This window comes from Salvelinus namaycush, unplaced genomic scaffold (assembly GCF_016432855.1).
Source record: "Salvelinus namaycush isolate Seneca unplaced genomic scaffold, SaNama_1.0 Scaffold313, whole genome shotgun sequence".
NCBI lineage: Eukaryota > Metazoa > Chordata > Actinopteri > Salmoniformes > Salmonidae > Salvelinus > Salvelinus namaycush.
The window spans coordinates 69,240-92,721 of NW_024060042.1; the positions used below are offsets into that span (position 1 = coordinate 69,240).

General features: G+C 44.0%; 1 protein-coding gene across 1 annotated transcript in view; it reads right to left on the minus strand.

Annotated features, from left to right (window-relative positions):
* srl (sarcalumenin) overlaps positions 1 to 18,702 on the minus strand; it is a 29,171-nt gene extending 10,469 nt beyond the window's left edge. Inside the window, exon 1 of the mRNA XM_038985272.1 lies at positions 18,676 to 18,702. Within this exon, the coding sequence (XP_038841200.1) occupies positions 18,676 to 18,702 (27 nt within the window). The remainder of the gene's footprint in view (positions 1 to 18,675) is intronic.
* Positions 18,703 to 23,482: the final 4,780 nt, after the last annotated feature.

The following is a 23,482-nucleotide window of genomic DNA, read 5'->3' on the forward strand; positions in this document are numbered from 1 at the left end:
ATACACACAATCTAATAAAGGAATGGGATGAGAATATATAAGTATAAAATATATGGATGAGAAGTGACAGAGCGGCTAAGATGCAATAGATAGTGAAGAATAGATAGTGAAGGATACAGTATACAGTATATACATATGAGATGAGTAATGTGAGATATGTAAACATTATTAAAGTGGCTAGTATCAGTTGTACTGCAAGCACCTTTCCTCCAACTCAGCCACAGGCTGCATGGCTACCAAACAAGTCCTCTCATAGAAGCTGCAGGCAGGATATTCATAGAGATACCCGTCTATCCTTCTCCCAGGCCCAGAGAGATTCCTGTCTATCTGTCTCCCAGGCCCAGAGAGATTCCTGTCCATCTGTCTCCCAGGCCCAGAGAGATTCCTGTCTATCCGTCTCCCAGGCCCAGAGAGATTCCTGTCTATCCGTCTCCCAGGCCCAGAGAGATTCCTGTCTATCCGTCTCCCAGGCCCAGAGAGATTCCTGTCTATCTGTCTCCCAGGCCCAGAGAGATTCCTGTCTATCCGTCTCCCAAGCCCAAAGAGATTCCTGTCTATCCGTCTCCCGGGCCCAGAGAGATTCCTGTCTATCCGTCTCCCGGGCCCAGAGAGATACCTGTCTACCTGTCTATCTGTCTCCCTGGCCCAGAGAGATTCCTGTCTATCCGTCTCCCGGGCCCAGAGAGATTCCTGTCTATCCGTCTCCCAGGCCCAGAGAGATACCGGTCTATCTGTCTTCCAGGCCCAGAGAGATACCTGTCTATCCGTCTCCCAGGCCCAGAGAGATACCGGTCTATCTGTCTTCCAGGCCCAGAGAGATACCTGTCTATCCGTCTCCCAGGCCCAGAGAGATACCGGTCTATCTGTCTTCCAGGCCCATAGAGATTCCTGTCTATCCGTCTCCCAGGCCCAGAGAGATTCCTGTCTATCTGTCTTCCAGGCCCAGAGAGATTCCTGTCTATCCGTCTCCCAGGCCCAGAGAGATTCCTGTCTATCCGTCTCCCAGGCCCAGAGAGATTCCTGTCTATCCGTCTCCCAGGCCCAGAGAGATACCGGTCTATCTGTCTTCCAGGCCCAGAGAGATACCTGTCTATCTGTCTCCCAGACCCAGAGACATACTGTAAGAGGAGAGGGGATGTTGAATGAGATAAATTTATATCCAGTTACATGGCTGTGGGATGAACAATTCCTCCAGGGGGGTACATTTAGCAGTGTCCCCATTCATTAGCATTCTAGCATTCTCTGTGTGTGTGTGTGTGTGTGTGTGTGTGTGTGTGTGTGTGTGTGTGTGTGTGTGTGTGTGTATGTGTGTGTGTGTGTGTGTGTGTGTGTGATCTCCACATTTGAATGTCTATGTTATTTATTGCATTTGATCACAGCTGCTACTACAGTATGATCAGTTCTTCTATTAGACAGACTGCTGAAAATACATGTGTGTTTCACCTAGCCATGGTTTCACAACACCACCATAGATAGTGTGTGTGTGTGTGTGTAGTGGGGGAATCCCCAGTTTCATAACAACCTGGGATAGGAGTGTGCACACACACACACACACACACACACACACACACACACACACACACACACACACACACACACACACACACACACACACTCTTTCTCTCTCTCTGCTCCACACCCTAACAACCCCCTTGTCATAAAGAGAGGAGAATACGTCAGCCTTTCTCTGCCTCTCTGCTTCACCACCTCCAAATATAACCCTCTGTTGTAGACTTATCAGCCTGTTAGGACTGTCCTTGTGTGCCCACTACCCAGGAACAACCATCATTTTATGGCCTCTGACTGTACCGTACAGGGGCCACTAGGGGCCCATAACCAGGTCAGGTTACACAGCAGCACTACAGCCATAGAAATATAACTACTAGAACAGGTTTACCAATTCAAGTCAATATTCTGTGATGGGTGGACCAGCGGCCATATTGACTGACTGTACCCACAGGAGTAATACCATGTCAGCCATATTGAGTGTACCCATTCTGAGGTGGTTGGAGGGGCTTTGACTGTTCTAGTAATTATATTTCTATGACTACAGCTACAGAGCAGAGCTATATTTAGGGGCAGCCGGGATATCACCCTGATTCATACTGCTACACCCAGGGGGTCGTAAAACTCGGATGCTGCCTTCGTGTGGGTCCTGTCACGGGAGATCGGTATTTGACTCTTAGTCGAGGGACTTCCACTTAAAGTCATTCACAAGTTTCAGAAGTCACGCAGGTGATAGATGGTCATGCTGGAGTACTCATACATACATCTACGTGGCATAGTCGAGTACCTATCCACCCTTGGCTGCTTGACACATAGGCCTCCAGTAAAACAGTCACGGTGGATATCATTTTTATGTTCTGAATTGCTCAGTGTCTAAGACGAAGTGTAAAGCTAATTTATACCGAAAACCACACCCTAAACTACATGGACAGAACAAACTACACCCTAAACTATATGGACAGAACAAACCACACCCTAAACTATATGGACAGAACAAACCACACCCTAAACTATATGGACAGAACAAACCACACCCTAAACTATATGGACAGAACAAACCACACCCTAAACTATATGGACAGAACAAACCTCACCCTAAACTATATGGACAGAACAAACCACACCCTAAACTATATGGACAGAACAAACCACACCCTAAACTATATGGACAGAACAAACCACACCCTAAACTATATGGACGGAACAAACCACACCCTAAACTATATGGACAGAACAAACCTCACCCTAAACTATATGGACAGAACAAACCACACCCTAAACTATATGGACAGAACAAACTACATGGACAGAACAAACCACACCCTAAACTATATGGACAGAACAAACCTCACCCTAATCTATATGGACAGAACAAACCTCACCCTAAACTATATGGACAGAACAAACCACACCCTAAACTATATGGACAGAACAAACCGCACCCTAAACTATATGGACAGAACAAACCACACCCTAAACAATATGGACAGAACAAACCTCACCCTAAACTATATGGACAGAACAAACTACATGGACAGAACAAACCGCACCCTAAACAATATGGACAGAACAAACCACACCCTAAACTATATGGACAGAACAAACTACATGGACAGAACAAACCACACCCTAAACTATATGGACAGAACAAACCTCACCCTAATCTATATGGACAGAACAAACCTCACCCTAAACTATATGGACAGAACAAACCTCACCCTAAACTATATGGACAGAACAAACCGCACCCTAAACAATATGGACAGAACAAACCGCACCCTAAACAATATGGACAGAACAAACCACACTCTAAAATATATGGAGAGAACAAACTACACCCTAAATTATATGGATAGACCAACTACACCCTAAACTATATGGACAGAACAAAGTACACCCTAAACTATATGGATAGAACAAACCTCACCCTAAACTATATGGACAGAGACAGAACAAACTACACCCTAAATTATATGGATATACCAACTACACCCTAAACTACATGGATAGAATAAACCACACCCTAAACTATATGGATAGAACAAACCACATCCTAAACTATACGGACAGAACAAACCACACCCTAAACTATATGGACAGAACAAACCACACCCTAAACTATATGGACAGAACAAACCTCACCCTAAACAATATGGAGAGAACAAACCACACCCTAAACTATATGGACAGAACAAACTACACCCTAAACTATATGGATAGAACAAACCACACCCTAAACTACATGGACAGAACAAACCACACCCAAAACTATATGGACAGAACAAACCACACCCTAAACTATATGGACAGAACAAACCTCACCCTAAACTATATGGACAGAACAAACCACACCCTAAACTATATGGACAGAACAAACTACATGGACAGAACAAACCACACCCTAAACTATATGGACAGAACAAAACACACCCTAAACTATATGGACAGAACAAACCTCACCCTAAACTATATGGACAGAACAAACCACACCCTAAACTATATGGACAGAACAAACCACACCCTAAACTATATGGACAGAACAAACCACACCCTAAACTATATGGACAGAACAAACCACACCCTAAACTATATGGACAGAATAAACCACACCCTAAACTATATGGACAGAACAAACCTCACCCAAAACTATATGGACAGAACAAACCACACCCTAAACTATATGGACAGAACAAACCTCACCCTAAACTATATGGACAGAACAAACCACACCCTAAACTATATGGACAGAACAAACCACACCCTAAACTATATGGACAGAACAAACCTCACCCTAAACTATATGGACAGAACAAACCTCACCCTAAACTATATGGACAGAACAAACCACACCCTAAACTATATGGACAGAACAAACCTCACCCTAAACTATATGGACAGAACAAACCACACCCTAAACTATATGGACAGAACAAACCACACCCTAAACTATATGGACAGAATAAACCACACCCTAAACTATATGGACAGAACAAACCTCACCCTAAACTATATGGACGGAACAAACCACACCCTAAACTATATGGACAGAACAAACCACACCCTAAACTATATGGACAGAACAAACTACATGGACAGAACAAACCACACCCTAAACTATATGGACAGAACAAACCACACCCTAAACTATATGGACAGAACAAACCTCACCCTAAACTATATGGACAGAACAAACCGCACCCTAAACAATATGGACAGAACAAACCACACCCTAAAATATATGGAGAGAACAAACTACACCCTAAATTATATGGATAGACCAACTACACCCTAAACTATATGGACAGAACAAACTACACCCTAAACTATATGGATAGAACAAACTACACCCTAAACTATATGGATAGAACAAACTACACCCTAAACTATATGGACAGAGACAGAACAAACTACACCCTAAATTATATGGATATACCAACTACACCCTAAATTATATGGATAGACCAACTACACCCTAAACTATATGGATAGAACAAACTACATGGATAGAATAAACCACACCCTAAACTATATGGATAGAACAAACCACATCCTAAACTATACGGACAGAACAAACCACACCCTAAACTATATGGACAGAACAAACCTCACCCTAAACAATATGGAGAGAACAAACCACACCCTAAACTATATGGACAGAACAAACCACACCCTAAACTATATGGACAGAACAAACTACACCCTAAACTATATGGACAGAACAAACCACACCCTAAACTATATGGACAGAACAAACCACACCCTAAACTATATGGACAGAACAAACCTCACCCTAAACTATATGGACAGAACAAACCACACCCTAAACTATATGGACAGAACAAACCGCACCCTAAGCTATATGGATAGAACAAACCGCACCCTAAGCTATATGGATAGAACAAACCACACCCTAATCTATATGGAGATAACAAACCTCACCCTAAACTATATGGAGAGAACAAACCTCACCCTAAACTATATGGACAGAACAAACCTCACCCTAAACTATATGGACAGAACAAACCACACCCTAAACTATATGGACAGAACAAACCTCACCCTAAACTATATGGACAGAACAAACCACACCCTAAACTATATGGACAGAACAAACCACACCCTAAACTATATGGACAGAACAAACCTCACCCTAAACTATATGGACAGAACAAACCACACCCTAAACTATATGGACAGAACAAACCACACCCTAAACTATATGGACAGAACAAACCACACCCTAAACTATATGGACGGAACAAACCACACCCTAAACTATATGGACAGAACAAACCTCACCCTAAACTATATGGACAGAACAAACCACACCCTAAACTATATGGACAGAACAAACTACATGGACAGAACAAACCACACCCTAAACTATATGGACAGAACAAACCTCACCCTAATCTATATGGACAGAACAAACCTCACCCTAAACTATATGGACAGAACAAACCTCACCCTAAACTATATGGACAGAACAAACCGCACCCTAAACTATATGGACAGAACAAACCACACCCTAAACAATATGGACAGAACAAACCTCACCCTAAACTATATGGACAGAACAAACTACATGGACAGAACAAACCGCACCCTAAACAATATGGACAGAACAAACCACACCCTAAACTATATGGACAGAACAAACTACATGGACAGAACAAACCACACCCTAAACTATATGGACAGAACAAACCTCACCCTAATCTATATGGACAGAACAAACCTCACCCTAAACTATATGGACAGAACAAACCTCACCCTAAACTATATGGACAGAACAAACCGCACCCTAAACAATATGGACAGAACAAACCGCACCCTAAACAATATGGACAGAACAAACCACACTCTAAAATATATGGAGAGAACAAACTACACCCTAAATTATATGGATAGACCAACTACACCCTAAACTATATGGACAGAACAAAGTACACCCTAAACTATATGGATAGAACAAACCTCACCCTAAACTATATGGACAGAGACAGAACAAACTACACCCTAAATTATATGGATATACCAACTACACCCTAAACTACATGGATAGAATAAACCACACCCTAAACTATATGGATAGAACAAACCACATCCTAAACTATACGGACAGAACAAACCACACCCTAAACTATATGGACAGAACAAACCACACCCTAAACTATATGGACAGAACAAACCTCACCCTAAACAATATGGAGAGAACAAACCACACCCTAAACTATATGGACAGAACAAACTACACCCTAAACTATATGGATAGAACAAACCACACCCTAAACTACATGGACAGAACAAACCACACCCAAAACTATATGGACAGAACAAACCACACCCTAAACTATATGGACAGAACAAACCACACCCTAAACTATATGGACAGAACAAACCACACCCTAAACTATATGGACAGAACAAACTACATGGACAGAACAAACCACACCCTAAACTATATGGACAGAACAACCCACACCCTAAACTATATGGACAGAACAAACCTCACCCTAAACTATATGGACAGAACAAACCACACCCTAAACTATATGGACAGAACAAACCACACCCTAAACTATATGGACAGAACAAACCACACCCTAAACTATATGGACAGAACAAACCACACCCTAAACTATATGGACAGAATAAACCACACCCTAAACTATATGGACAGAACAAACCTCACCCAAAACTATATGGACAGAACAAACCACACCCTAAACTATATGGACAGAACAAACCTCACCCTAAACTATATGGACAGAACAAACCACACCCTAAACTATATGGACAGAACAAACCACACCCTAAACTATATGGACAGAACAAACCACACCCTAAACTATATGGACAGAACAAACCTCACCCTAAACTATATGGACAGAACAAACCACACCCTAAACTATATGGACAGAACAAACCACACCCTAAACTATATGGACAGAATAAACCACACCCTAAACTATATGGACAGAACAAACCTCACCCTAAACTATATGGACGGAACAAACCACACCCTAAACTATATGGACAGAACAAACCACACCCTAAACTATATGGACAGAACAAACTACATGGACAGAACAAACCACACCCTAAACTATATGGACAGAACAAAACACACCCTAAACTATATGGACAGAACAAACCTCACCCTAAACTATATGGACAGAACAAACCGCACCCTAAACAATATGGACAGAACAAACCACACCCTAAAATATATGGAGAGAACAAACTACACCCTAAATTATATGGATAGACCAACTACACCCTAAACTATATGGACAGAACAAACTACACCCTAAACTATATGGATAGAACAAACTACACCCTAAACTATATGGATAGAACAAACTACACCCTAAACTATATGGACAGAGACAGAACAAACTACACCCTAAATTATATGGATATACCAACTACACCCTAAATTATATGGATAGACCAACTACACCCTAAACTATATGGATAGAACAAACTACATGGATAGAATAAACCACACCCTAAACTATATGGATAGAACAAACCACATCCTAAACTATACGGACAGAACAAACCACACCCTAAACTATATGGACAGAACAAACCTCACCCTAAACAATATGGAGAGAACAAACCACACCCTAAACTATATGGACAGAACAAACCACACCCTAAACTATATGGACAGAACAAACTACACCCTAAACTATATGGACAGAACAAACCACACCCTAAACTATATGGATAGAACAAACCACACCCTAAACTATATGGACAGAACAAACCTCACCCTAAACTATATGGACAGAACAAACCACACCCTAAACTATATGGACAGAACAAACCGCACCCTAAGCTATATGGATAGAACAAACCGCACCCTAAGCTATATGGATAGAACAAACCACACCCTAATCTATATGGAGAGAACAAACTACACCCTAAACTATATGGATAGAACAAACCACACCCTAAACTATATGGACAGAACAAACCACACCCTAAACTATATGGACAGAACAAACCACACCCTAAACTAGGGATGTAAATGGATGCAAATTGTCTACTGCATTGTTTCTCCTTCATAACTAAACATATTGACAAAGGATTTACCTAGACAGTAAACTGAGAAGATATTTATTATTGAATCATATATTATTTTATTTATAACTGAATCATCTAAATAACACAAAGTCATAAATGACATCCTGTCAGCAAGTACTGCTCATTTTTACCTATCAATCAGTCATGGTTACCAAAGCTGTACCTCCTAAAAAATGTCTCTGAATGAACGTGAAAATCCAGAGATCAAGTTCTCTTCCCTTCAAACATGATCAGACCTCATGCATTCCTCTGTACTTCCCCCTCAGTCCAGTCCAGATACCACCAAATGTTCACCCACAAACGTAGAGCAGAAAATGTTCCAAAGCTCTGGCCCTGGGAGGTATAATGTTGGAGATGTCTGTCCAGATCAAGCTGAACCAAGGATCAAAAGGAATAACATCTAGGAATATTGCTCTTGGCATGGTTCTGTCATCTGAGCTGGTAACTAAACTACGAGGAGGGGCGTGGGCCTGGAGAATGGAGGTCATGCCAGGTTGCTTGTGTAATTGTCACAAATCACACGGCTGGTGGTGACTGATGTGGGGCAGAGGCTCAGAGAAGACCTCCTCATCCATAACTGGACCATAAAACTGGTCACAAAAGTCAGACTTGGTCAAAGAGGAGAGACTCTTTTTTGTACAGCTGTTGGTCAAATTAAATCAAAAGTACAACAGGTGTAGACCTTACAGTGAAATGCTTACTTACAGGCTCTAACCAACAGTGCAATTTCTAAGTAAAAAAAAGGTATTAGGTGAATAATAGATAAGTAAAGAAATAAAAACAACAGTAAAAAGACAGTGAAAAATAAAAGTAGCGAGGCTATATACAGACACCGGTTAGTCAGGCTGATTGAGGTAGTATGTACATGTGGATATGGTTAAAGTGACTATGCATATATGATTAACAGAGAGTAGCAGTAGCGTAAAAGAGGGGTTGGCGGGTGGTGGGTGGCTGGACACAATGCAGATAGTCCGGGTAGCCAATGTGCGGGGGCATCGGTTGGTCGGGCTAATTGAGGTAGTACGTACATGAATGTATAGTTAAAGTGACTATGCATATTAGAGAAACAGAGAGTAGCAGCAGTGTAAAAGAGGGGTTGGGGGGGCGACGACACACAATGTAAATAGTCCGGGTAGCCATTTGATTACCTGTTCAGGAGTCTGCTGTTGGTCAAGTTTGGTCATTTGAATAGAAATTCAGCCCTATATGTGAGAGGGGATTTTATGTCATCACTGTACATGTGGAGCACACAGAGTATCCCTTTTAAAGGATTGTGACATTCTGGGGACATGATCCCATCTAGTACATATTACAGATGGACACAATCTGAAATACATCATTTACAACATATGTATTAGGAGTGTCATTACACAGTATAGAGCTTTATAACCTGCCTTAAGTGTCAAGGCAACACGACTTCACTTCAGCCATAATTACTGCTCCTTGTGTTCATTTAATTGAACAAACACATAAACAACACTATATTTATTTGTTTTAATTGACCTCGGTTGAATGTACATTTTATTTGAGACACTGAAATGGGGAGATAGTGAAATGTTCACCGATCTACCAGAATAATGGATCATATGGAAAACAATTAATACCAGAACACATACTATCACATTTGTGTCTTCATGTCTGGAATTGAAACCATTCATTCACAAATTAGTATTTCTCACATTTAACATCATTCTAACACATAGCACAACTCTTGAATGACAAGAGATTTAAGCTATCAAGTGACTTCCACAGTCCAGTGATCTTTAACACAGAAATACTTGGAGTGAAAGTAGAACATCTAAGCCATGTAGGATCCCCGGGGTCAGTCGGCCAGCTGGATCTCAGGTTTAAAGTTCTAGAAGGAACCAGCCAGGATGAGGATACGTGACCTCCTAAACTCCCCGCTCCACTTAGCTAGGGGGGGAAATCCACCTCACCCCTATCATTCAACACCTCACCCCCAACACTGCCCCACGCCCCCAGGCGCTAAAGAGATCCTCTGGCTAACTGGACTGTTCCTTGGCTACACCAGGGTCATGTTCATTAGGGCATGCAGCGTTATCCGTTTCAAAACATTCTGCAACACAAAACGAAAATGAGCGTTTCTTATTGGACAAGGAAGTACCTTTTTTTGTCCACTTTCTTCTGTTTGGTGCCTAATGAACACAACCCAGAGTCATGATACCAACCACGGAAGGACTTAGCCTTCCTGGTGGGTGTGGTGTTGAGGCCAAAGGCCTGGATCTCTGACTCTAGCTGCGAGGCTTGGACTCAATCCACAAGACATATACTACTACTTTCTTTGGCTTCATTTGTATTGGCCAAGTCTCAAAAGAAAGCTGCATCAAATGACCCAGAACAACGACGTAGTGGCCACTGGGCATCGGACTTATTTGTTTACTAGCTCCTGCAGTTAGCATATTTTATTGACATTTACACTGCTGATGATTTTCATTTTCAAATGAACACACAACAGCATCAGCTCTGATTTGGAGTCGTAGAGTACATCGGCTGTTAGAAGGTACGGATGGAACATCGGCTGTTAGAAGGTACGGATGGTACATCGGCTGTTAGAAGGTACGGATGGTACATCGGCTGTTAGAAGGTACGGATGGAACATCGGCTGTTAGAAGGTACGGATGGTACATCGGCTGTTAGAAGGTACGGATGGTACATCGGCTGTTAGAAGGTACGGATGGAACATCGGCTGTTAGAAGGTACGGATGGTACATCGGCTGTTAGAAGGTACGGATGGAACATCGGCTGTTAGAAGGTACGGATGGAACATCGGCTGTTAGAAGGTACGGATGGAACATCGGCTGTTAGAAGGTACATCGGCTGTTAGAAGGTACGGATGGAACATCGGCTGTTAGAAGGTACGGATGGAACATCGGCTGTTAGAAGGTACGGATGGTACATCGGCTGTTAGAAGGTACGGATGGTACATCGGCTGTTAGAAGACACGGATGGTACATCGGCTGTTAGAAGGTACATCGGCTGTTAGAAGGTACGGATGGAACATCGGCTGTTAGAAGGTACGGATGGAACATTGGCTGTTAGAAGGTACGGACGGTACATCGGCTGTTAGAAGGTACGGACGGTACATCGGCTGTTAGAAGGCACGGATGGAACATCGGCTGTTAGAAGGTACGGATGGAACATCGGCTGTTAGAAGGTACGGATGGAACATCGGCTGTTAGAAGGTACGGATGGTACACCGGCTGTTAGAAGGTACGGATGGTACATCGGCTGTTAGAAGGTACGGATGGTACACCGGCTGTTAGAAGGTACGGATGGTACACCGGCTGTTAGAAGGTACATCGGCTGTTAGAAGGTACGGATGGAACATCGGCTGTTAGAAGGTACGGATGGAACATCGGCTGTTAGAAGGTACGGATGGAACATCGGCTGTTAGAAGGTACGGATGGTACATCGGCTGTTAGAAGGTACGGATGGAACATCGGCTGTTAGAAGGTACGGATGGTACATCGGCTGTTAGAAGGTACGGATGGTACATCGGCTGTTAGAAGGTACGGATGGTACATCGGCTGTTAGAAGGTACGGATGGTACATCGGCTGTTAGAAGGTACGGATGGTACATCGGCTGTTAGAAGGTACGGATGGTACATCGGCTGTTAGAAGGTACGGATGGTACATCGGCTGTTAGAAGGTACGGATGGAACATCGACTGTTAGAAGGTACGGATGGTACATCGGCTGTTAGAAGGTACGGATGGTACATCGGCTGTTAGAAGGTACGGATGGAACATCGGCTGTTAGAAGGTACGGATGGAACATCGGCTGTTAGAAGGTACGGATGGAACATCGGCTGTTAGAAGGTACGGATGGAACATCGGCTGTTAGAAGGTACGGATGGTACATCGGCTGTTAGAAGGTACGGATGGTACATCGGCTGTTAGAAGGTACATCGGCTGTTAGAAGGTACGGATGGAACATCGACTGTTAGAAGGTACGGATGGAACATCGACTGTTAGAAGGTACGGATGGAACATCGACTGTTAGAAGGTACGGATGGTACATCGGCTGTTAGAAGGTACGGATGGTACATCGGCTGTTAGAAGATACGGATGGAACATCGGCTGTTAGAAGGTACGGATGGAACATCGGCTGTTAGAAGGTACGGATGGAACATCGGCTGTTAGAAGGTACGGATGGTACATCGGCTGTTAGAAGGTACGGATGGTACATCGGCTGTTAGAAGGTACGGATGGTACATCGGCTGTTAGAAGGCACGGATGGAACATCGGCTGTTAGAAGGTACGGATGGAACATCGGCTGTTAGAAGGTACGGATGGTACACCGGCTGTTAGAAGGTACGGATGGTACATCGGCTGTTAGAAGGTACGGATGGTACACCGGCTGTTAGAAGGTACGGATGGTACATCGGCTGTTAGAAGGTACGGATGGTACACCGGCTGTTAGAAGGTACGGATGGTACATCGGCTGTTAGAAGGTACATCGGCTGTTAGAAGGTACGGATGGAACATCGGCTGTTAGAAGGTACGGATGGAACATCGGCTGTTAGAAGGTACGGATGGTACATCGGCTGTTAGAAGGTACGGATGGTACATCGGCTGTTAGAAGGTACGGATGGTACATCGGCTGTTAGAAGGTACGGATGGTACATCGGCTGTTAGAAGGTACGGATGGTACATCGGCTGTTAGAAGGTACGGATGGTACATCGGCTGTTAGAAGGTACGGATGGAACATCGACTGTTAGAAGGTACGGATGGTACATCGGCTGTTAGAAGGTACGGATGGTACATCGGCTGTTAGAAGGTACGGATGGTACATCGGCTGTTAGAAGGTACGGATGGTACATCGGCTGTTAGAAGGTACGGATGGTACATCGACTGTTAGAAGGTACGGATGGAACATCGGCTGTTAGAAGGTACGGATGGAACATCGGCTGTTAGAAGGTACGGATGGAACATCGGCTGTTAGAAGGTACGGATGGTACATCGGCTGTTAGAAGGTACGGATGGTACATCGGCTGTTAGAAGGTACGGATGGAACATCGACTGTTAGAAGGTACGGATGGAACATCGACTGTTAGAAGGTACGGATGGAACATCGGCTGTTAGAAGGTACGGATGGAACATCGGCTGTTAGAAGGTACGGATGGTACATCGGCTGTTAGAAGGTACGGATGGTACATCGGCTGTTAGAAGGTACGGATGGTACATCGGCTGTTAGAAGGTACATCGGCTGTTAGAAGGTACGGATGGAACATCGGCTGTTAGAAGGTACGGATGGTACATCGGCTGTTAGAAGGTACGGATGGTACATCGGCTGTTAGAAGGTACATCGACTGTTAGAAGGTACGGATGGAACATCGGCTGTTAGAAGGTACGGATGGAACATCGGCTGTTAGAAGGTACGGATGGAACATCGACTGTTAGAAGGTACGGATGGAACATCGGCTGTTAGAAGGTACGGATGGAACATCGGCTGTTAGAAGGTACGGATGGTACATCGGCTGTTAGAAGGTACGGATGGTACATCGGCTGTTAGAAGGTACATCGACTGTTAGAAGGTACGGATGGAACATCGGCTGTTAGAAGGTACGGATGGTACATCGGCTGTTAGAAGGTACGGATGGTACATCGCTGTTAGAAGATACGGATGGTACATCGGCTGTTAGAAGGTACGGATGGAACATCGGCTGTTAGAAGGTACGGATGGTACATCGGCTGTTAGAAGGTACGGATGGTACATCAGCTGTTAGAAGGTACGGATGGAACATCGGCTGTTAGAAGGTACGGATGGAACATCGGCTGTTAGAAGGTACGGATGGAACATCGGCTGTTAGAAGATACGGATGGTACATCGGCTGTTAGAAGGTACATCGACTGTTAGAAGGTACGGATGGAACATCGGCTGTTAGAAGGTACGGATGGTACATCGGCTGTTAGAAGATACGGATGGTACATCGGCTGTTAGAAGGTACGGATGGAACATCGGCTGTTAGAAGGTACGGATGGTACATCGGCTGTTAGAAGGTACGGATGGTACATCAGCTGTTAGAAGGTACGGATGGAACATCGGCTGTTAGAAGGTACGGATGGAACATCGGCTGTTAGAAGGTACGGATGGAACATCGGCTGTTAGAAGGTACGGATGGTACATCGGCTGTTAGAAGGTACGGATGGTACATCGGCTGTTAGAAGGTACGGATGGTACATCGGCTGTTAGAAGGTACGGATGGTACATCGGCTGTTAGAAGGTACGGATGGTACATCGGCTGTTAGAAGGTACGGATGGAACTGTGTTTACACTGAGCAGACATTTAAAAACGGCAAACATCCGTTAAGCTTTTAGTGCAGTGGGCTAAATCAGGGTCACACAGAGTGTTTCTTGGCAGTCTTAAACACATCTACAAAAGTTTCCACCTCACACACATGGCTATGGGCTAAAAATGAAAAACACCTGCACCATGTCAGATAAAGAGTTGAAATGTATTCCATTTTGAGTTTGCATCCCAATATTACACATCACAGTAGACTGAAATATAACAAAACCGTGTGAAATAGAAACACAGGATTTTCTAAGTTAAAAAAATATATGTTTATTAATTATGAAATTATGAAAAAAATGAATAACATTCCACCCATGAGGTCACTAGGTCATTTGACTTCAGGAAAGAGCTACTACCACATCATACCACATAAAACCCAGAGGAACAGGCCAATACGTCCCATGTTAAACAGACACACACAATCCTCCTATAGACACAGGCCTACTGCTGGTTTCACTCCGCCTGCCTACGTTCTCCACCAGTGTCAACTGTTGAATGGTAAAGACAGGCATTGTGTCAACGCTAACCAAGGGAAGTGATTACGGGGGGCCTTGAAACTGTCTTGTGCCAGAGTAAGAAGGGAGAGGATAGTGAATGCTACAACACGCCACAGCAAATAATTATGAGCATATTCTACCGCTCAGACTTAAAGTGAATGCTAGACAGATGCTCCTTTCAGCGCCAGTAGGTCGCTGGTGACAGCGCCATGGTAGTGATGACACACGCTGCCTGGTTAAGGCTTACTTCTTCACTGCCCATGATAGTGGAGTCAACCTGCTAAAAATAAAGACTGCGCAATGTTGCTCTCAGCACGGCCCAAGAACAACCAACAACCAAAGGTTAGCAGGGCGGATAAAAGGGCGGATAGGACAAAATAGTGCCTTTCAACAGCTTCAACAACAACAGTGTATTTATTGTATATGCATGTGATAAAGAGTGCCTTTGATAGCCTGATACCTGTTACAGAGGTCTGTTAAAGTGGTCTGATACAGAGGCCTGTTAAACACAACATCTGTTTAGAAATACAGAATCACTTCAGGGCAAAATCAAATACAGGTCTGATACAGAGGCCTGTTAAAGTGGTCTGATACAGAGGCCTGTTAAAGTGGTCTGATACAGAGGCCTGTTAAAGTGGTCTGATACAGAGGCCTGTTAAAGTGGTCTGATACAGAGGCCTGTTAAAGTGGTCTGATACAGAGGCCTGTTAAAGTGGTCTGATACAGAGGCCTGTTAAAGTGGTCTGATACAGAGGCCTGTTACAGTGGTCTGTTAAAGTGGTCTGATACAGAGGCCTGTTAAAATTGTCTGATACAGAGGCCTGTTACAGTGGTCTGTTAAAGTGGTCTGATACAGAGGCCTGTTAAAGTTGTCTGATACAGAGGCCTGTTACAGTGGTCTGTTAAAGTGGTCTGATACAGAGGCCTGTTAAAGTGGTCTGATACAGAGGCCTGTTAAAGTGGTCTGATACAGAGGCCTGTTAAAGTGGTCTGATACAGAGGTCTGTTAAAGTGGTCTGTTAAAGTGGTCTGATACAGAGGCCTGTTAAAGTGGTCTGATACAGAGGCCTGTTAAAGTGGTCTGATACAGAGGCCTGTTAAAGTGGTCTGATACAGAGGCCTGTTAAAGTGGTCTGGTACAGAGGCCTGTTAAAGTGGTCTGGTACAAAGGCCTGTTAAAGTTGTCTGATACAGAGGCAAGTTACAGTGAATGAAGATCAGTGAGGCCTGGGGATGTCTGAGTCTCTAGACCGGCTAAAACTCTAGGTCTTAAAATAGAGTGGATAATTCTCTGCCCCCCTTCTCCTTCCATCCCCTGACCCATTGTAGGGCTATTTCTGGCCACAGGGGGTACCAGCTCCAAACGCTTTAGCACCTGTTGCTACCCCCCAGCAACCAACCATGCCCTGCACAAGCCTCTGTGTCCAGCCATGCTCCCCTGACCCCTGACCCTGGGATGTGTTGTTGTCAGCTAAATGTCAGCCATTTTGGTTATAAGGCCGGGAATGAACCACAGAAACTCTATATCAAATAAATGTTCTTATTTTTTTCCTTCACTTTTTTGGAATACGAGTTGGGCCTAACTTCGCTAATTTTACAGTCTATAATGATCATTCACAGAATGACTTGTCTCTGTTATCGATGACACTAGATCAGTGTCACATGGGATTGACAGTCATGTGTGGATCCGAGTATTCCATCCATGGAGATGAATAGTGTGGTTAATAATCAGGTGGATCTCTTGGTAATGAGACTGTATTTTAAAGAGTGATGCTGCTCCTCTCTGATGGAAATCCCCTGGCCCGGTGTAAAGGTTGCCTGAAACTCCCCGTGGCCCAGAGTAAATCCACAGGGTTCAGAGGACACTAAAGACCTAGCGGGCTAATCATGTTAACGCTAATTTAATTTACCTCTGCTCCCTGGTGGTGCAGCAAGCACAGCAGAACTTCCTCTGGAGGTTTTACACTGATAGTAAATGTGTATGAGAGCACACACGCACTCGCACGATAGCACGCACGCGCGCACACACGCACGCTTGCTCACATGAACAAGACACTGCAATCGAAGCAGGACGTTTACAGTGCCTTGCGAAAGTATTCACTTGGCATTTTTCCTATTTTGTTGCTTTACAACCTGGAATTAAAATAATTTTTTTTGGGGTTGTATCATTTCATTTACACAACATGCCTACCAGTTTGAAGATGCAAAATATTTTTATTGTGAAATAAATAAGAAATGTGACAAAAAAACGGTAAACTTGAGCGTGCATAACTATTCACCTCCGCAAAGTCAATACTTTGTACAACCACCTTTTGCAGCAATTACAGCTGCAAGTCTCTTGGGGTATGTCTCTATAAGCTTGGCACATCTAGCCACTGGGATTTTTGCCCATTCTTCAAAGCAAAACTGCTCCAGCTCCTTCAAGTTGGATGGGTTCCGCTGGTGTACAGCAATCTTTAAGTCACTCCACAGATTCTCAATTGGATTGAGGCCTGGGCTTTGACTAGGCCATTCCAAGACATTTAAATGTTTCCCCTTAAACCACTCGAGTGTTGCTTTAACAGTATGCTTAGGGTTATTGACCTGCTGGAAGGTGAACCTCAGTCCCAGTCTCAAATCTCTGTTAGACTGAAAACAGGTTTCCCTCTATTTAGCGCCATCCATTATTCCTTCAATTCTGACCAGTTTCCCAGTCCCTGCCGATGAAAAACATCCCCAACGCATGATGCTGCCACCACCATGCTTCACTGTGGGGATGGTGTTCTCGGGGTGATGATAGGTTTTGGGTTTGTGCCAGACATAGCGTTTTCCTTGATAGCAAAAAAGCTTAATTTTAGTCTCATCTGACCAGAGTACCTTCTTCCGTATGTTTGGGGAGTCTCCCACATGCCATTTGTCGAACACCAAACGTGTTTGCTTATTTTTTTCTTTAAAGAATGGCTTTTTTCTGGACACTCTTCCTTAAAGCCCAGCTCTGTGGAGTGTACAGCTTATAGTGGTCCTATGGACAGATACTCCAATCTCCGCTGTGGAGCTTTGCAGCTTCTTTCAGGGTTATCTTTGGTCTCTTTGTTGCCTCTCTGATTTATGCCCTCCTTGCCTGGTCCGTGAGTCTCTTGGCAGGTTTATTGTGGTGCCATATTCTTTCCATTTTTTAATAATGGATTTAATGGTGCTCCGTGGGATGTTCAAAGTTTCGGATATTTTTTTTTAACCCAACTCTGATCTGTACTTCTCCACAACTTCGTCCCTGACCTGTTTGGAGATCTCCTTGGTTTTCATGGTGCCGCTTGCTTGGTGGTTCCCCTTGCTTAGTGGTGTTGCAGACTCTAGGGCCTTTCAGAACAGATGTATATATACTGAGATCATGTGACAGATAATGTGACACTTTGATTGCACACAGGTGGACTTTATTTAATGAATTATGTGGCTTCTGAAGGTAATAGGTTGCACCAGATCTTATTTAGGGCCTTCATAGATAGAGGCTTCATTTTTTTTAAACAAGTTATGTTTTTTTCATTTCACTTCACCAATTTGGACTATTTTGTCTATGTCCATTACATGAAATCCAAATAAAAATAAATTTAAATTACAGGTTGTAATGCAACACTATAGGAAAAACACCAAGGGGGTGAATACTTTTGCAAGGCACTGTATGTGCAATCTTTACATACCTGAGAGTACTAGAGAATATACTGTAATGTATTGCATACTTTTGTTACACAATACAAATGTACTGTAATGTATTACATATTGTTGGAACACTATACAAATATACTGTATTGTATGCTGCATACACTATTCAAATGACTGCCAGTGCTTTGAAGGTTAGATTCTCTTTATTCTCTGTTATCTGGCCCCCAGTGACCCTTGGACCAACTAAGTTTATGAACTTCATGAACCTCCTCTACAGTACTTGATATGGCCCCCATAATAATGGAGCATGCAGCCATACCAGAGAATAACAGGGCCAAGAACTGGTACTTTCAGAGTATTGATTGAGAGAGAGATGAATCTGCCACCAGTATCAGGATGATTGTAACATTTCCTTCCGTTGGGCTGCATCAGTGAGATAATGAACTACTATAGTCGAGGCGTGACACAGAACTTGGCCACTAAAGCCTGAAGAACATCAGGGCGTGTCTCACCCGTCCGCAAAAGCCCAGAGCCTACACCATCATCGGCAGCTCTACCCGCAGCATTCTGACTGGAAGTGCTGCCTGTTGCCTGTCGGAATGTTTATCCAAACTGAACTACAGTTGCCTGGCAACAGGCTCAACTAGGACAGACACATGGTCCGGGTGACAGACGTCCTGGGGTTCATATCAGAAGGTTCGCCTGGCGCCTTGGGGGGTTAATTTAGAGAGTGCGGGGGTACGGGGGCTGATGCAAACTACAGTAACGACATCCAGAGGCAACAAGTCCTCTCTCTCTCTGATCTATATTCTATAGCTCGATGCTGGATGTAGGCTAGAGGGTGCGGATGATTAGGAGGGGAGGTGTTAAGTCCAGATGTATTTTCTAAAGCACTATATTCTGGGTAGGCTAGAGGGTCCGATCTATTTTCTACAGCTCTATATTATACTGGGCTATACACTAAGTGTACAAGACATTAGGAACACCTGCTCTTTCCATGACATAGACTGACCAGGTGAAAGCTATGATCCCTTACTGAGGTCACTTGTTAAATCCACATCAATCAAATCAAGTTTTTATTGTCACATGCTTCGTAAACAGCAGGTGTAGACTAACAGTGAAATGCTTACAATCAGTGTAAATTTAAGGGGAGGAGACAGGTTAAAGAAGGATTTTTAAGCCTTGAGACAATTGAGACATGGATTGTGTATGTGTGTCATTCAGAGTGTGAATGGGCAAGACAAAAGATGTAATTGTCTTTCACAGGAGGTTGGTGGCACCTTACTTGGGGAGGATGGGCTCTTGGTAATGGCTGGAGTGGACTAAGTGGAATGTTTGATGCCATTCCATTTGCCCCATTCCAGCCATTATCATGAGCCGTCCTCCCCTCAGCAGCCTCCACTGGTGCCTTTGAATGGGGTATGGTAGTAGGTGCCAGGCGCACCAGTTTGAGTGTGTCAAGAACTCCAACGCTGCTGGGTTTTCCACGCTCAACAGTTTCCTGTGTGAGTCCATACCCAGATGAAATGATGCTGTTATGATGGCAAAAGGGGGTGCAACTCAATATTAGGAAGGTGTTCCTAAGGTTTCGTACACTCAGTGTATGTAGGCTTGAGGGTGATGATCTATTTTCTAGGGCTCTATATTATTCTGGGCTATATGTAGGCTTGAGGGTGAGGATCTATTTTCTACAGCTCTATATAATGCTGGGCTATATTTAGGCTAGACGATGAATATCTATTTTCTACAGCTCTATATAATAGGCTATATGTAGGCTAGAGGGTGAGGATGATTAGGGAGGTGTTAACAAGTCTGAAGCAGCTACTGAAGAGGCCGCTGACAAACCACATGACACTCAATGATGCATTCCAAATAAGGGAAAGGGGATAACTGGTCAGTTGCACAACTGAATGCATTCAACCAAAATGTGTCTTCCACATAGGGATGCAACATTCAGGAGTTCTCCTCAAATAGACATGTAATACACAGAGTGGGCACTCTCTTCAAGGTGAGAATTAGGCCTGCTCTTTACTTTGTATTTCTATGAGCAACTTTCTTGAACATGGAGCGGATTTTCTGACCCTATAACCCCTTTCTAATTGTTGCAACAGAATGTAATGGTCCTTGGGGTATGTTGGTTGTAGTGGTGGTCTGATACCGGTAAAGAAGACAAGTCCCATATCCTATCAGTAGCTGTAAGTGTGGTAGCCAAGCAACAAGCCCGTATCAGGTATAACTGCCATGCTGGGAACACACTACTACTGGTTGTTTTACTGTCTTAGGTTTACATTCCTGTTCAGTCTCAGACAGCCCCCCGTGCCTCAGACCAGTTGGCCTACTTCACTAAATGGATGCAGGAGTGATTATAAGAGTGTTTTGGCCGCTCTGAGTGCATTCCAAACAGCCCTCAGTCACCCCCCAACATCTTGATTCAGAATAAGGACCCGTCTAGCCCCATCTTGGAAAACCAGGTGGTCTCATCTCAGTGTTCTTCCTGGTCAGTTCACATGATCAGGAAACATTCCTTGGCCCAATCATCACACTCATACTCATGTAATACCTTAAACACATTTAAACTCCAATACACAGGGCACACAAGCTCTCTCCATATGTATAAACCCATACATAGACTCCAGACGAAGGGCAAACCAATTGTCAACTTGTGTCAAAAATGGAGACACAGAGTTCATGCCATTTTACAGATAAAGAACATTCGAAGGACTCCTTGACCGGGGCTGTTTTTAGGGATACATCTTAAAAGGATTTCATGGCTTAAAGGCTACGCTGGCCAATGTCACAGGCCACAGTGTAAGCACTCTTGGTGACGTGGTTCTGGATGCTAGGAGCTGGGCGATGGAGGGCATGTCCGGGTGGTAATTCCACAGAAGGGGGGCGAGGACCATGAGGATCAGTCTGAGGACACAGTGGAGTGACACGGAATGGGGGGGTTGCGAGGCGCTGATCTGACTCTACTCTCCCAGCAGTCCTGTCACTGATCCACAGAGACTCACCAAGTGACCGACCTTGAGGCTGAGGGGACTGAGAGGCTTGTCCAAGAGGGGGAGGAGGGGGTCGGGTGTCCCCACTGCCAGCACTGGAGGGATGCCCCGGGCCCCCAGGCCTACTGCTTGCCATCAATGGGGGACACAGAGGGAAAGATTGCCCGTGTCACCCCATATCTCCTCACACTTCAGGTCGGGCCAAAAGCATTCTGTTCAGTGTTACTTCTCTGATTAGTAGGGAAAGGAAATTCGTACATTTGTACAATTTGTCAGTGGTCCAGTTAACACAACAGGAAGACAAGACCGACCCTGGTCTGAATGAGCAGTACAGTGTCTGAGCACCACTCCTGGTTAAACAGGTGGCCTGTAGAAATAGCCATTAACATTGTCAGGATAACAAGTATCCCTTTGTAGCAGTGATGAATCCAATTAAAGGAGCCATGTCATTTATAACCATTGCAGTAATATAATTTGCTGATGACATACAATAGCCTAACTGAACATGACAGTATGGGATTTCCATCTGGACGCTCCAATCTCTTAACCAGTATATCACTCCAACACTTCAGCTACAGTGCAATACTCTTAGTCGTTACCACTACTGTTTCCATGGGCTTTGAAGGACCTCATGCATACCAAGGAAACAACATTTACTGGCAACCATTTTGTTAAATACAGACAACATCCCCACAGTTCAGTTTTACAGTGTAATCTAGGCGATGCTAAAATAAGCCTAAAGTAGGCTAATGCTAACCTCGTTAGCCCAGGGGAACTTCCTGCCAGTCCTTCTCCACTCATATCAACAAGCCATCCACAGGAACAACAACACCCTACAGTAGCGCTCCATGGAATCAGTGTTACACACTAACAAACCTAGCTATAGGAGGACGGGCTCATTGTAATAGCTGGAATGGGATACATGGAACGGTATCAAACACAGACATTTCCTTTCCAGCCATTACAATGAACCCCTCCTATAGCTCTTCCCACCAGCCTCATCTGCTAGCATTAGCCACCTTGCTTTGCTATTCAACGCTACATAGTTAGCCACCCACGCTGCTGGACCAGACTAGGCCCAAGCTGAGCTAGCAGGGTTTGTGACTAGAGGGAGTACAGCTACAACCAGAAGTTACTTTCGGTAGCAGGTTAGAAGACCATTTTAACTAACCCTAACCCCTTTTCCTAACATTAACCTAAGTCTCCTAACCTGCCACGTTAATTATCCTAGCCTGCTGTATAGATTATCCTAACATGTTACGAAAAAGTAACTTTCAACCGTAGCTGTAGTCCCTCTAGTCAGAACCGCTAGCAGGGTCTGTGTGCTCCTGCTCCGGCCTCCTCCCTCCTCCGGCCCCGCCTGACTCGATAATGCATGTCCCTATAAGGCCAGCTGCTGGGAATAAATTGTCATTGTGACAGTGCAG